Source organism: Pseudorca crassidens, chromosome 17 (assembly GCF_039906515.1).
Source record: "Pseudorca crassidens isolate mPseCra1 chromosome 17, mPseCra1.hap1, whole genome shotgun sequence".
Classification (NCBI taxonomy): Eukaryota; Metazoa; Chordata; class Mammalia; order Artiodactyla; family Delphinidae; genus Pseudorca; species Pseudorca crassidens.
Genome location: NC_090312.1, coordinates 80,804,772 through 80,817,380, shown reverse-complemented (window position 1 = coordinate 80,817,380; position 12,609 = coordinate 80,804,772). Strand labels below are relative to the sequence as shown.

The 12,609-nt window shown below is 46.9% G+C and overlaps 1 protein-coding gene and 1 long non-coding RNA gene across 9 annotated transcripts in view; one reads left to right on the top strand and one right to left on the bottom strand.

The window, feature by feature from the left end:
* Positions 1-11,966, top strand: part of LYN (LYN proto-oncogene, Src family tyrosine kinase) — a 111,752-nt gene extending 99,786 nt beyond the window's left edge. For 6 of the 8 annotated variants that reach the window (XM_067712304.1, XM_067712303.1, XM_067712308.1 and 3 more), the window contains exons 12-13: positions 2,566-2,697; positions 10,658-11,966. In XM_067712304.1, coding sequence (XP_067568405.1) covers positions 2,566-2,697; positions 10,658-10,860 — 335 coding nt within the window. In that variant the 3' untranslated portion in view covers positions 10,861-11,966. Of the gene's footprint in view, positions 1-2,565; positions 2,708-2,815; positions 3,000-3,041; positions 3,350-10,657 lie in introns of those variants that run through there. The other 2 variants (XM_067712305.1, XM_067712307.1) reach the window with 2 other exon arrangements.
* On the bottom strand, positions 307-2,952 carry LOC137210434 (uncharacterized). The gene is made up of 2 exons (XR_010936520.1): positions 2,816-2,952; positions 307-2,707 (listed from the first exon to the last, which is right to left on the bottom strand). It is a non-coding gene; the product is annotated as an uncharacterized lncRNA (long non-coding RNA).
* Positions 11,967-12,609: the final 643 nt, after the last annotated feature.

The window sequence follows — 12,609 nt, the reverse complement described above, 5'->3', positions numbered from 1 at the left end:
TTTTGCCTGGTTTTTTTTTGTTTGTTTGTTTTTTTGCGGTACGCGGGCCTCTCACTGCTGTGGCCTCTCCCGTTAGCGGAGCACAACCTCCGGACGCGCAGGCTCAGCGGCCATGGCTCACGGGCCCAGCCGCTCCGCGGCACGTGGGATCTTCCCGGACCGGGGCACGAACCCGCCTCCCCTGCATCGGCAGGCGGACTCCCAACCACTGCGCCACCAGGGAAGCCCGTTTTTGCCTGTTTTTAACAAAGTAATTACAATAGGCATCATTAGAAAAAGAATTCATTTGGTACAATACTCAAAATGTACCATAGTTGCTGTTTGCGGTTTATTCTAGTAATTGTTTTGAAAAATTACTCTCTTGATTAGCTCTGCAAGGTACTTTTATAAAATTTACAAATGCTGTCGTTTGTATTTCGATTAAGCAAGGCAAAACAAAATGAGATTTGACAGGATCATGATTCTTTGTTCATATTACTTGTTAGAGCTTTTCACCAGAACAGTGAAGTATACTTTCCTTAACTATCGAGAAAATATTTGTAACAATAAGTCTATACTCTATATTCTGGCCTTTTAACTACAAATTAAAACATGGAAATTATCACACACACAAAAGTAAATATAACACTACAACAATACACTCCTTTATTTTCCCACCTTCCATATTATATATGTAAACCAAAAAACGTACAGAGTAAATCTTCGAGTTCCTGGCCTGTCATTCTGGGGCCAGCCCTGTCTGGGGCTGCACTGACCTTTCCTGTTGCAGATTCTTCTCTGTTGCTTATGATCTGAGGATTCTGATGGTCTCACTCGTGAAAGTTGAGTGGGTTTTTTTGCAGTGCTTTCTCTCTTCTGAAAGAGCCAAGCACTTTCTTCGACATTCCTAAGAATTGTTAAACAAGGATTATTTTAACTACATGTGTGTTATTTCTGGAAGGTACCCACAGAATTTATAGAGGTGACAGACAAATTGAAACTTGATTGATTTGATTTGTCTAGCATCTCCTGCATTCGTCATACTTACGGTAGTTCTCCTGCCTCAAGTTTGCATTCTCTTAGGTGGATTATAATTTATCCTTGGCCTTAATTATCTTCAGCAAAGTGGCAGGTCAAGGAAAATAGTCTGAGGAGAAGTAGCTAAAAGGTAGTGAGCATCTGCAGGGTGGCAGCGGCTATTCTAGCTGCTTTCCATACATCATCTCATTTATCTTTGCAGTAACCCTATGTGATAAGTAGTATTATTGTTTCCACCTTATAGATGAGAACAAAGGAGAGGTTCAGAAGCTTCTGAGGACCCATAGTAAGTGCTAGAGCCAGGACTCAAACCCAGGAGATGTGGCCTCAAAGTACATGAGTCAGAATTTATTACATCGGTTTTGTAGAATTTGACAAGCCTAGAGTCTCACAGAAATAACCGTTCTCGCGAGAAACAGGTGGCCTAATGCAGAGAGCTCGGGTCCTAGAACGAAACAGTAGGTCACCTCAGGGCAAAAGTCAGGATATTTACCCTCACTGGTATTTCCTCTGTGCCAAGCATGCAGACCCACCCACTTAACCCTGATGGCAACAGGGGAGGTTCTGCTGTTTACTCATTTCATGGATGGAAGTGCCAAGAAGGTTCCGGGGTCATACCTGGCTGGAAACAGCAGAACCAGGAGTCAAGCCCCCCCAAGGCCATGCTGGACCCCAGGCTCCACCCAGCCACGCCCCACGCATAGGCCCCGCCCCTGGCCCCGCCCTTCCTGGCCCCGCCCTGTGCGCTAGGTCTGGACTTCACAGAAAAGTCTAAAGCAAAGACATAGTGAAGGCAAATGTATTTTAAAAATTCTATAGTAGTTGGTGGAAAGCCCTTGCCTTTCCAGGGTGCAGGAGTGCCCGAGTCCCCTGCTTCCCTTGAGGTGACCCTGCGAGTTCCCCGGGGCCAGGCTTGCCTCCCAATGTGACCCGGCGGCTAAGTCGACCTGAGCCTCACCAGCTTCTCGTGAGAAACCTAGTTTCATCGTCATCTCACTCTGGGCAGATCATCAACCTACGCAGTTCCTAGAAGAGTAGTAATGTTTGGTCCTATCAAATGAAAGCTTGGAGTAGCAGCTAAAATCCCCGTTGGTACAGGCTTCAAGAGATGTATCCACAAGAATATACACATCGAGATACGTATATTCCGTATAAACATGCTCTGGGTCATTAGAGAAAATGTGAACACGAAGGATACACGCTGTAGAAGGCTGATGTGTTGGGACAGGTGTACAAGCTAAGAATAGATGCCTTTCCATTCGGTGTCATGTTCTCACGTTTCAAGTGTGCTAGTTGTGATTTCGCTAAGACAATACACAAGAAACTTTGCTTCTTAAGAGGGGAATGCCCGCGAGGGAAACAGGGGAAGGCAAACATTCTTAGTATGACATTTTGTGCCATCTCTATTTTCTACTGTGTGTATGTGTTAACCTGTTCAAAATCATTCATTAAAATTTTCCCCGCAAAGGAAAGTGTGAGGTCACACGCCCATGACTCTTTTGTTTCAGCTCAGAGACCCAAGTAAAACACCTGTGTCTTCTGCTCTAGGTGCTAAGTTCCCCATTAAGTGGACAGCTCCAGAAGCAATCAACTTCGGATGTTTCACTATTAAGTCTGACGTGTGGTCCTTTGGAATTCTCCTGTACGAAATCGTCACCTATGGGAAAATTCCCTACCCAGGTATCAGTTACTTACCTATTTCCATTCACTTGGTATATATGAGAAAAAAGGCAAGTGGCACGAGTCATAAAAAGATAAACTTATATCCAAAAGCAAAGTAAGCCCACGGTGCCAGAACTTTATTTTGACTGTCGTTCCTGGAAGCTGTCCTAAGATATGCTTAGAAACTTCTCTGCCCTCTTGCCTGATGGAGCGTATATTCTTTTGCTTCGCTAATCAATTCCACCCCTTGCTGCCTAGAATGTGCCTGGCACCATCACAGGTACTGCTGATAAGGATGCATTAGAGGATGAGACACAGGTGCCCCTCCCAAGATAAGGCTTTTACAATTCTTTCTCGGTCAGTTTTGAAACAGAAGTTCACACAAGGGACTTTGGAGTCTCTGCCTCGTCAGGAAATAACCACCCCTGTGTGTGAGTGACAGATTCTTCAGATCTTTGACTTACTGGACGTGGGGACATCGTTCAGTATTTCCGGATTCCTAACCTCCTCGGAGCCAGATTCTCCCAGCTCTCCCTTTTTCCAGGATCCATGCTGGAATGTGCAAGAAGAGGGATTTTTCCCCAAGCTGTCACATTCTTGTTAATGTTTGGCTTTTAACAAAATGAATGGATACGGCCAATTTTAAATTAAATCTTTAATGTTTAAGTCATTCCCTCGTTCAAAAAATATCTGAGGGAGCCCAGGCACTCACAAGGTGCCCGGATGGAGCAGTCCCAGCTTTTGCCCTTGAGAGCTAATACTTGAGGAGGGAGAGACTGATAACAATCACTAATAATAATCACTGGTAATAGGGCCAGTGCGTAGGATGGGAGGGGCGCCATGGAGGGGGCACGGTGGTGTAGGAATCGGGGGGTGGGGCAGGGCTGCAGGTTCTAAACAGTGATCCTGGCAGCAGCAGGGAACTCAGGGACCTGACAGAAGGGCCTGGGTGGCCCACGGGGTCCCGATCAGGGGCTGGAGGCACGGAGCTGGGCGGGAGCGGACGCGAGCCTCGGGCCACGCAGGGGCTTCGGGAGCTTTGGGACAGAGCAGCCGCACGGCCTTTGCGCTCCTCGTCACCCTCACTGCCCTTCGGGGTTGAGCCGTAGAGAAGCTGGGGCCCGGGGGGCCAGCCGGAGGGGAAGGCCTTCAGTGGAGCCTGTGCAGTGGGCTGACTGTACCGTGAAACCCCTCTGGTGCCCGCATTTCATATTCTGATGGCCGCTCTGTTCTAGACCCTGAAGTTCATGAATAGCACCCCTGCAAAATGGGGACAGTATTTCCTGATCAGCCCGGATATCTGACATTATATATCTATAACCTATAACCTATAGAGAAAGATTTTATAGATATATATATATGACATCTGATCAGGTAAACATACAGCCTCACACGTGTTGTGTGGTATGTGCTGCATGCTCCACAGTGATGTGCCAGACGAGGCCCTGAGGCTCTGAGAAGGGGACTCTTGCCCAGAACTGCGTCACGAGCTCCTGGCAGAGCCGCTGCAGAATCCCGGCCTTCTCAGCCTGACCTGCTGTGCTCAATGCCCACGATTAGAAAATGCTCGGGGTGAAAAACCATAAAAATTATAAAATAACCAGGAGAAAGGCAGTGAGGATCACACACACACACACACACACACACACCTGATAGGACCAACCAGAGAGCATCCGTTGGTCTATTCTGCGGTCTCTTGTCCTCTGATAGGACCAGGGATGTGTCATCCTTCGGGAGTTCTGGGTTGATGAGGTTTCCCAGTCACAAGCGTTGTATGTTATGAGAGCCTCTAGCATTAGGACATGTGAACAGAGCGGACAGTCCTACTTACTTAATTATCAGAGGACTCGATCCATAGAGAGCATGGAAACTGGTGAACATAGACAGTACATGCCAGTCCCATCACTGTTATAAAACTGCTTCCGACAGGCCCACTGACAATTAAGTTATCGGAGAATGCTTTCTTTACCTGGAAAAGCGCTGGATATGTCTCTTTTTTGTGTGGTTTAGAAGCTATAGGCCCAGCTTTGCAAAATAAAAAGGCACTAAGAGAAAGAAAAGGGGAATAAAAACAGAAAAGAAATAAGAAAGTCTCCTATAAAATGAACAGAGGAAAAAAAAAGACTAAAAGGTGTAATATATCAAAATGTTACTATCCTTGAGCAATGAAATAACAGGTTACATTATTTTTTTCTTGATAAATTCCTGAAGCGGCTAACTTTTTACAAGTATGCTTTTATTAAATATTTTACTTCTTGTCTAAAAAATATATTTAAAAAATCAGGTGGTGCAAGAGGCTTCTGATGGAAACTTGCCCCCGGGGCCTCACTCTCGTCAGCTCCTGAGACGCACTGGCTTTTGGGAATCCTGGCTATTTATCCTAACATTTGCTGTTCATAGTTCTAACTATTATACGCAGACTGTTCTTTCCTAGGTCAAGATTTTCCTCCATTTTAGTTATTATTAAATAAGAATATGGTCACACGGTTCTAAGTCCAAGAGGTACAAAGAGGTGTAAGGTGACAGGTGCGTCTGTCTGCAGCCACGCAACCCCTGCTCCCAAGGCAGCCACTGTTCTCAATTTCTGGTGCATCCGTCAGAGACATCCCAGGAATCTCAAGGCGTATATAACTAGAGCTGTACCAAGTACACAGAGTGACTGGATGCCCAAACGGATAGCAGCCACAGAAAACAGACCCTGGGAGTGTGAGAAGAAAATGTACAATGTTGTTAGTAAACTTATCAAAACTCTGGTCGTCAAATACGAAGTAAGCGCTAGTGGAGCACGAGAGTGTCGTTTCCCATTTGCAGTCCTACTCGCTGAACAGACGCTTTGAACTGGCACAGCTGGCGCCGCGAACTTCTGTGCACATGGGGTGTAATGCAGAAAAGGGCTTTTCCGTCACCTGCTTTTTAGGAAAGGGCTTTGCACCTAGTCGTTGTATTGGGGGCAAATCTCAAAACTCCTTTGTCTTCGTTTACTGTTAGTCCATTTCAACCCTATTTTATTGTTATGCTTTTAAATATGCAGCCCTAGACCGAAAGCTCTTGCCGTGAAGCGCTCTCCCCTCGTGGGTGGGGACGCCGAATGAGTAAACAGATCACGATTGTTGCGTGCTCGACTTTGGAGACTGCCTCGTGAAAATTGGAGGCATCAAAGATAATATTCTTCTAGTTCGTACCTAGACGATAGACTCCGCTCCAAATAGGACTTCTTCTGGAGAGACTCGTGCCCTAAATATACTTAAACAGCTAAATAAGTCCAGTTACCAAACTTGTTTATGTTACGAACGCTAGTTCACCAAACGTCCTCACCTAGAATTTTAAGCAACTTCTTCCACTGACCTCAGCTTTCCGAGTGGCTGCCCTGAAGGCTGATGGCTTCTGTACTATCTCCTCCCTAGGATCCCGTTTCCTCTATGGAAGCATTCGAGATCCTTCTTTGTCCCTGAGATTTATGGCCATGTACCTTGGTGTGACACTTCTGTCATTTTTATGTCATGCTCGGTACCTGTTTTGTTCTTTTGATTTGGAAACTTGTAGCCATAGATTTTGGGAAGTTTTCGTATATTGCTTCTTTGAAAATTCGCTCCTTGCCTCTTTCCAAATCACTCACTGGTAGGACAGTAGACCTCCTGGGGTGATCGTCAGAGCCCCCTGTCTACGCTTCTGTCCCTGTCATCGTGTCCTCTGTCCTCCTCTGAGGCTTACCTTCTCCCCTTTGCTTCGGTGAGACATCTTGTGGAACAAGGGCCTCTGGACCACCGGGCTCACTGTCAGCATCCTCACCCGGCAGTATCTTCAGGTCTGTTCTCTGGGACTGTTTAGTTCCTTCTGAAGAGGATCTTCCAGGCCCTGCCGGTGGGAGCACCGCCTGGCCATCAGCGTTCCGGAGGTGCCCTGGGGAGCGGACATCAGTGTCTTTCTTTGCTGTTGTTGTGGGTTTTCTTATTGTGGTAAAAGAAACACAGAATAACATTTACCATCGTAACCATTGTTAAGTGTATGGTTTAGTGGCATTAAGTACATTCACAGTGCTGTGCGACCATCACCACTGTTCATTTCCAGAACTTTTTCATCTTCCCAAACCGATACTGTGGTCCTTCGGGTCATTAGACACTAAGTCCCCATTCCGCCTCCCCCCCCCCAGCCCCTGGTCACCTCTGTGCTACCTTCCGTCTCTAGGAATTGCACTGCTCTCGGTGCTCCTGTAAGTGGAATCGTACCGTATGTGTCCTTTTGTGCCGGGTTCATTTCACTCAGCTTGGCGTCCTCAGGTGCAGCCCGGCTGTGGCCCGGGCCAGGTGCGCCTCACTCTCCTTGCTCCCAGTGTCCTCCACGCCCCCTGCACCCCGTCCACTGGGCCTGGAGCTTCTCTCCTTCCATCCCTCCGGCGTTATCCTGGGCACCTGCGAGGCGGGTTCCAGGTCCAGGCCTGCCTGCAGCACCGACCTCAGCCCAGGAGCGCCCCGTCCCAAGACGTGGTGACCAGACATCCACTGCTGACTTCTCTCTGGCGGGCGCTCGGGTCACGTTCCTCCTCTGGGCTCAGACCACTTCTGCCTCTGGCTGACAGGTGTCTCCCGATTACATCAGAGACGCCGTTCTTCTCTTTCGTGTTCTCTTTTTGTTTGGGAATGAATTAAAGGGAAAAAGGGAGGTGGGGCAAAAAGATCCTTCACTATCTTAAAAGCAACACTGTAGTCATACTTGTATAGCAATTTTCTAAAGAGACTAGAGGGGACCTTTGTGGTTGGGGGTTTGTTTTGCTTCGCTCTTATAAAGAGAAAGGAGGTTTGAAAAAGACGAAGCTTTCGGAAGCGTCGTGTCTTTTCTGGCTGCTTCTTGCCAGGTATATCTATAGCATCTTAAGCTATATGTGAACCAGAATCAGGAAACTCGTCGTGCTGCAAATGCTCCGTCACAAGCAGCGCTCAGAAAAAAATAATTTGCCACTGGGCGGGAGCCTGCCGGTCCCGGGCCGGCTGTACTTCCTTTGCTCACACATACAGGCTCGCTCTGTCGTTAAAGATCGTCCTGGTTCCTGGAGCGCCCGGGCTTCTGTCTCCTGTCGCTAACCCCCGTCCCTTTTCTCATCTCTGCTCTACTGCGTTCTTCTCCCTCCCTTACTCCCTCACCAACTGTTAGTCTCTGCCAATTCCTACCGACTCCAGATGTCACCTCCTGCCCACCCCCCAGCTCCGCCTCCTGAGCTGGCTTCCCCACTGGGCTGTGTGCCATTTGAGGACAGGACTCTGTCTTAGTCATCTTTGTACCTCTCGGAGCTTAGTGCCAGCTTATGACCCGTAGGAAGTACTCACTACACGCCTGTCGAAAGGAGGGAGGATGGAATATGCAGTTGCTTGCCTTTAAAGATCGCCAGCCAGTGGGTGTTTGCCTTCTTCAGCCTAACAACAGACCGGCACCGGGTTTAATCTTAGGGTTCAGTCAAGGTCTCTCTCCTCTCTTTCTTTCTTCCATCAGACTTGTCCGTTGATAGCCGTATTTTGTTGGTAGATTTACTTGTACATAAAAAGACAGACTTCAGATTTCCTTCTTTTTATTCCTCTTATCAAGTCAGATTCCCCAGGCAGGCTGGAGCGTGCCTGGCCTTCCTCTGCATCATTGAGAGAGTTCTTCGGAGTTAGGAGAACATATAAGAACAAGGAAGAAAGAAATCTGCCGTGCAGCAGCGTGGGCCCTAGAAAGGTTTATTTATCTTCTGTGGGCACGTTCTGACCTTTTATGCAACTGGGGCTTCTCCAGGAAGGAGGTGAAAGAGGTATTCCTACCCAGCCTTGCAGGTCCAGCGGCTGTTTCCTTTACCCTGGATATTAATCCTCCTGCCAGGACCCCAGAACTTTCCCCAACGCCCATGTAGAGGTAAACACGGATCTTTCTTCAGAAATTTATCCAAGTGAGCTTGGCTAGTTACAGAAGCCAGAGCAATGCTGAAGCCACATAATTTATGGAGACCAGGAGCCCAATTAAAGAAAGCGATGCAAATCAGCCCCTTGGCTTCAAGCAATGAGAAGCAAATGAAGTGTTCCAGTTAGAACATTCCCGTTACACAAATATTTGAAGATGATGTTGCAGAAGTAGACTTGAGCAAAATTAATTCACCCTGTAAACAACTTTCAAGAGATCTTAACAGTTATAAGGTTGGCTTGGATCTTCCCATTTCACAAACAAGGGCTCTTCCAAGACAGAAATAGTCGTGTCTTTTTTCAGGCGTTTAAATCCAGGCAGTGCCCTTCAGTCACTGTGTCCTTAGAAGAAGAAAGGTTAGTTAAGGGCAAAGGAGTTCAGAGGTCACTGATTATGACCCACAGTAAGAAACAGACAGAAACCCATTCCATATATAAAACAAAAGTTTCACAAGACCACACTGACCTTTGCCATGTACAGCGCACTCTGATCTTTTCTAGTTTACTCAATTATATTGGTAATTTATATTTTTAAATACTGGTAGCTCCCCCAAAATCAATTTATTGATCCCAAATGGGTGGTGATGCACAATTTGAAAAACACGGATTTGAGAATAAATTCAAAAGAAGGTTCTGTTTCCAGTCAAGTCAAAGATGTTTCCCCTAAACTGTCTAGTTACCTTTTAGGATCTTTCCAGTGACCACTAGTGGTAAAATCTATGGCTATGGAAAGGAGATAACTATGGAAAGGGAATGGTTGGGGTGAATGGAGCTCCCCGTGTGCCAGATATTATACGCATTCTACGCGTGAAAGTATTCCACATGAGGTACAGCTCCTCACTAGAGGAGCCCAGGTCCCTACAGAATAAGGTAGCCACAAAATAGGCCAGACAGCCAGCTGTGGATAAGTCCTGCTAGAACTGCCGAAGGAGCATGTCTCGATATCCCACTTTAGCACTGGAGGAAAGTGTTATTAAAATGACCTTTTTTTCCTTAAAGCTATTCTCAGTATCAAAGATGGACAGTTCAGCGTCTGAACTGCCCTGAGACACGTGGCCACAGTAGAAGCCATCCTCCGTGGTCAGCTCTCTCGCAGAGCCCCGTAGGAAGAGCGGGCAGCCTGCTTCCCCCGCCGGCTGTTGAGATGTGCTCTTTCCCACAGCCTGGCGGACTCTGCCTCTTACTGTACTGAAGGCCGGGACCATTTGAGGAGTGGGGATTAAACAATTGGTCCGGCTGACTTAAGGATCCTGACTTCTTTAAGTACACTTACGATGAAAAGCTAATTTTGAAAAAGTATTGGTAGGAGATACTGTACGGGAAAATGATCTTTTTGGTATTACAGGTAGAAGCTGGAAAAAAAATACTACAAAAGAAAGTGAGATTAAGTGTTAGGATTGGGCTGTTCATTCACAAGGTCTGTCAAGTCCAGTGTCCTTTGTCATTAGAACTCACTTTGTCTTCCGTTTACCACGGTTGCCTGTTTTCACTTTGGCAACTGAATGGTGCCTTGATCGCCTTCGTACTAACATTTATTTCATCGCTTACAGAAATTTCCTTAGCCTCTGTACCAGTTTTCAGAGCTGCCAGCACAAAATACCACAAACTGAGTGGCTCAAATGACAGAAATTAATTTTCTCCTGGTTCTGGAGGCCGCAAGTCCAAGATCAAGGTGTCGGCAGGCTTGCTTTCTCTCGAGGCTTGTCCTTGGCTTGAGACGGCCGTCTTCTCCACGTGTCTCCCCCGACCTTTCCTAATCTCCTCTTCTTACAAGGACACCAGTCAGAGGCAGTTAGGGACCACCCTAAAGGGTTCATTTTGACTTGATCACCCCTTTAAAGGCCTTAGCTCTAAATGCAGTCACATTCTGAGGTCCTGGGGGCTAGGAGTGCAACCTAGGGGTTTGCAGGGGAGGGCATGGTGGGAACACAGCTCAGCCCGCGGCAGCCTCCGAAGCTTTGCTTCAACCACAGAGGCAGGAGGTGGGGACCACTGCAGCGCGCGAGCCTGGGTCAGGCTTCTAAATGGTACCTGTGGTTTCTCGGCCTCAGGGAGAACGAACGCCGACGTGATGACCGCCCTGTCGCAGGGCTACCGGATGCCCCGCATGGAGAACTGCCCGGACGAGCTCTACGACATCATGAAAATGTGCTGGAAAGAAAAGGCCGAGGAGAGGCCCACGTTCGACTACCTGCAGAGCGTCCTGGACGACTTCTACACAGCCACGGAGGGCCAGTACCAGCAGCAGCCTTAGGGCGCAGGGGACTCAGGCCACTCACGGGACGGCTGCCTCCTTAGGAAGGAAAACGTAACAATCCCTGCTCACTAGTTATTTCCTGTGCTGGGGTCACCGGCCACCCCTGCTTCCCACACACAAGGCTAACACTCAGGAAGAACATCCCCCATGGGAAAGGATTCTGCTCGCAAGGGCCACTGCCCACCAGTGCGTGGCCTGGCCTGCTCCCCGTGGGCAGTCCGGCCTCGCTAGACCAACCTCTGGACACTGGCTTCTGAGAAGACAACACCTGTCCCACCAAAAGTGCACCCATGTCGGCCTCATGTTTACAAGGGGGTGTGTGACTCAGAGGTTCAGAGGCCATTTCAGTAAATCCCAGACAGGAGCACAGCTAAACTCATTTATGAAAGTAAAATAACATATGCCTTTCATGACGCTTCTTTGTATTTTCTCTAGGCTTTAGCTTCTCTGTTTAAAAAAAACAAATTTACTAATCCAACCTGTTAGATTTTGCAGATGAAGTCAGAAGCTTCAGTGTCGTTCCCAGATTTCAGTGATCTCCCACCCCCTGCAATCTGAAACTGTTCAGTGTTTCCTTCGGTGGAGGCTGCTTAGAACCCCAGCTGGGAAAAGGGGGTCTCTTTCCTTGAAAGTGTCACCTGCAAACAGACAGGGCAGCCGTGTTAAGCGACATGGACCGCCCCCCGCAGCAGCCGGGGTTTGCCCAGACCACCCTGGAAAGGCGCTTTAGAAACTGCTCTGCCATAAGAAGGAATACTTTTTAACGGTTCAGCTTTTCAAATCCACAATTTCCTGTATCCAGACTTTTTTGGACAATGTAGTTTGGAAGAACAATAAGATTCTGATCTCTGCAGAAACTTCTAGGGCCTTACAAAACATCAGAATTTTCTTTATTGCTTCAAGTGATTTTGAATATTGTTTTAATGATCAAGTATTCATTTTAGTCAAACTCTAGAAAGTAACAATGCCATATTTGGGGGCTATTTCTGTGATTCAGCAATCTTTTCTAAATTGTGTAAGGTCTGTGTGAGACTATTTATATGAAGATATGATGGAAAATAAATGAGTCAGGAGGCTCCACTGAGCCACTGGAGCAAGAGAGACGAGAGGTTTTGTTTATTCAGTTTTTCTACTGTAAAAGCTTTGAATGGAAAATGCTATATCACATCACATTTCACTTAGGCTGTTGTGTATATACCTAACATTTCAATTTTTAATTTTATTTTAATACACCTGGCCCAGTAACGCGAAGCTTTTCACTGGTGTTTAACATTTCCTACTGTCATCAATATAAAAATGAGTACCAGGTGGTGGGGGTGGGATGAGAGGTGATTCCATTAGATACATCCTTTAAAAAATTGTATACAAGTTCTACCTCCATCTTTTGAGTGTTTTCAGATTGGAGAACGGAGGAGTTGCTGGGCTGGACAGCTGATTATCCCTTTATGGGGGCCCAACAGGATTTGTTTTCAAACAGGCTTAGCAAGCACCATTACAATTTCACTTTGTTTGTGTTGCCTAGATGTTGGGTGCCTGGGGAAAGGGATGGAATATTTTGCTTTCCCTAAATTTTAACTTCTTTTCCCGTGTGATCTTTTTTTAAAACAAAAACAAAAACAAAACGGTCCTTTCTAAAACAGTCTAAAATTCTCAATTCACAAGAGCCATCTCCACACAGGTGAACTATTATCATCTAATGCCTGCATAGCTGGTCACCTGATTCGCCACGGCGCATCTTCTACAAAC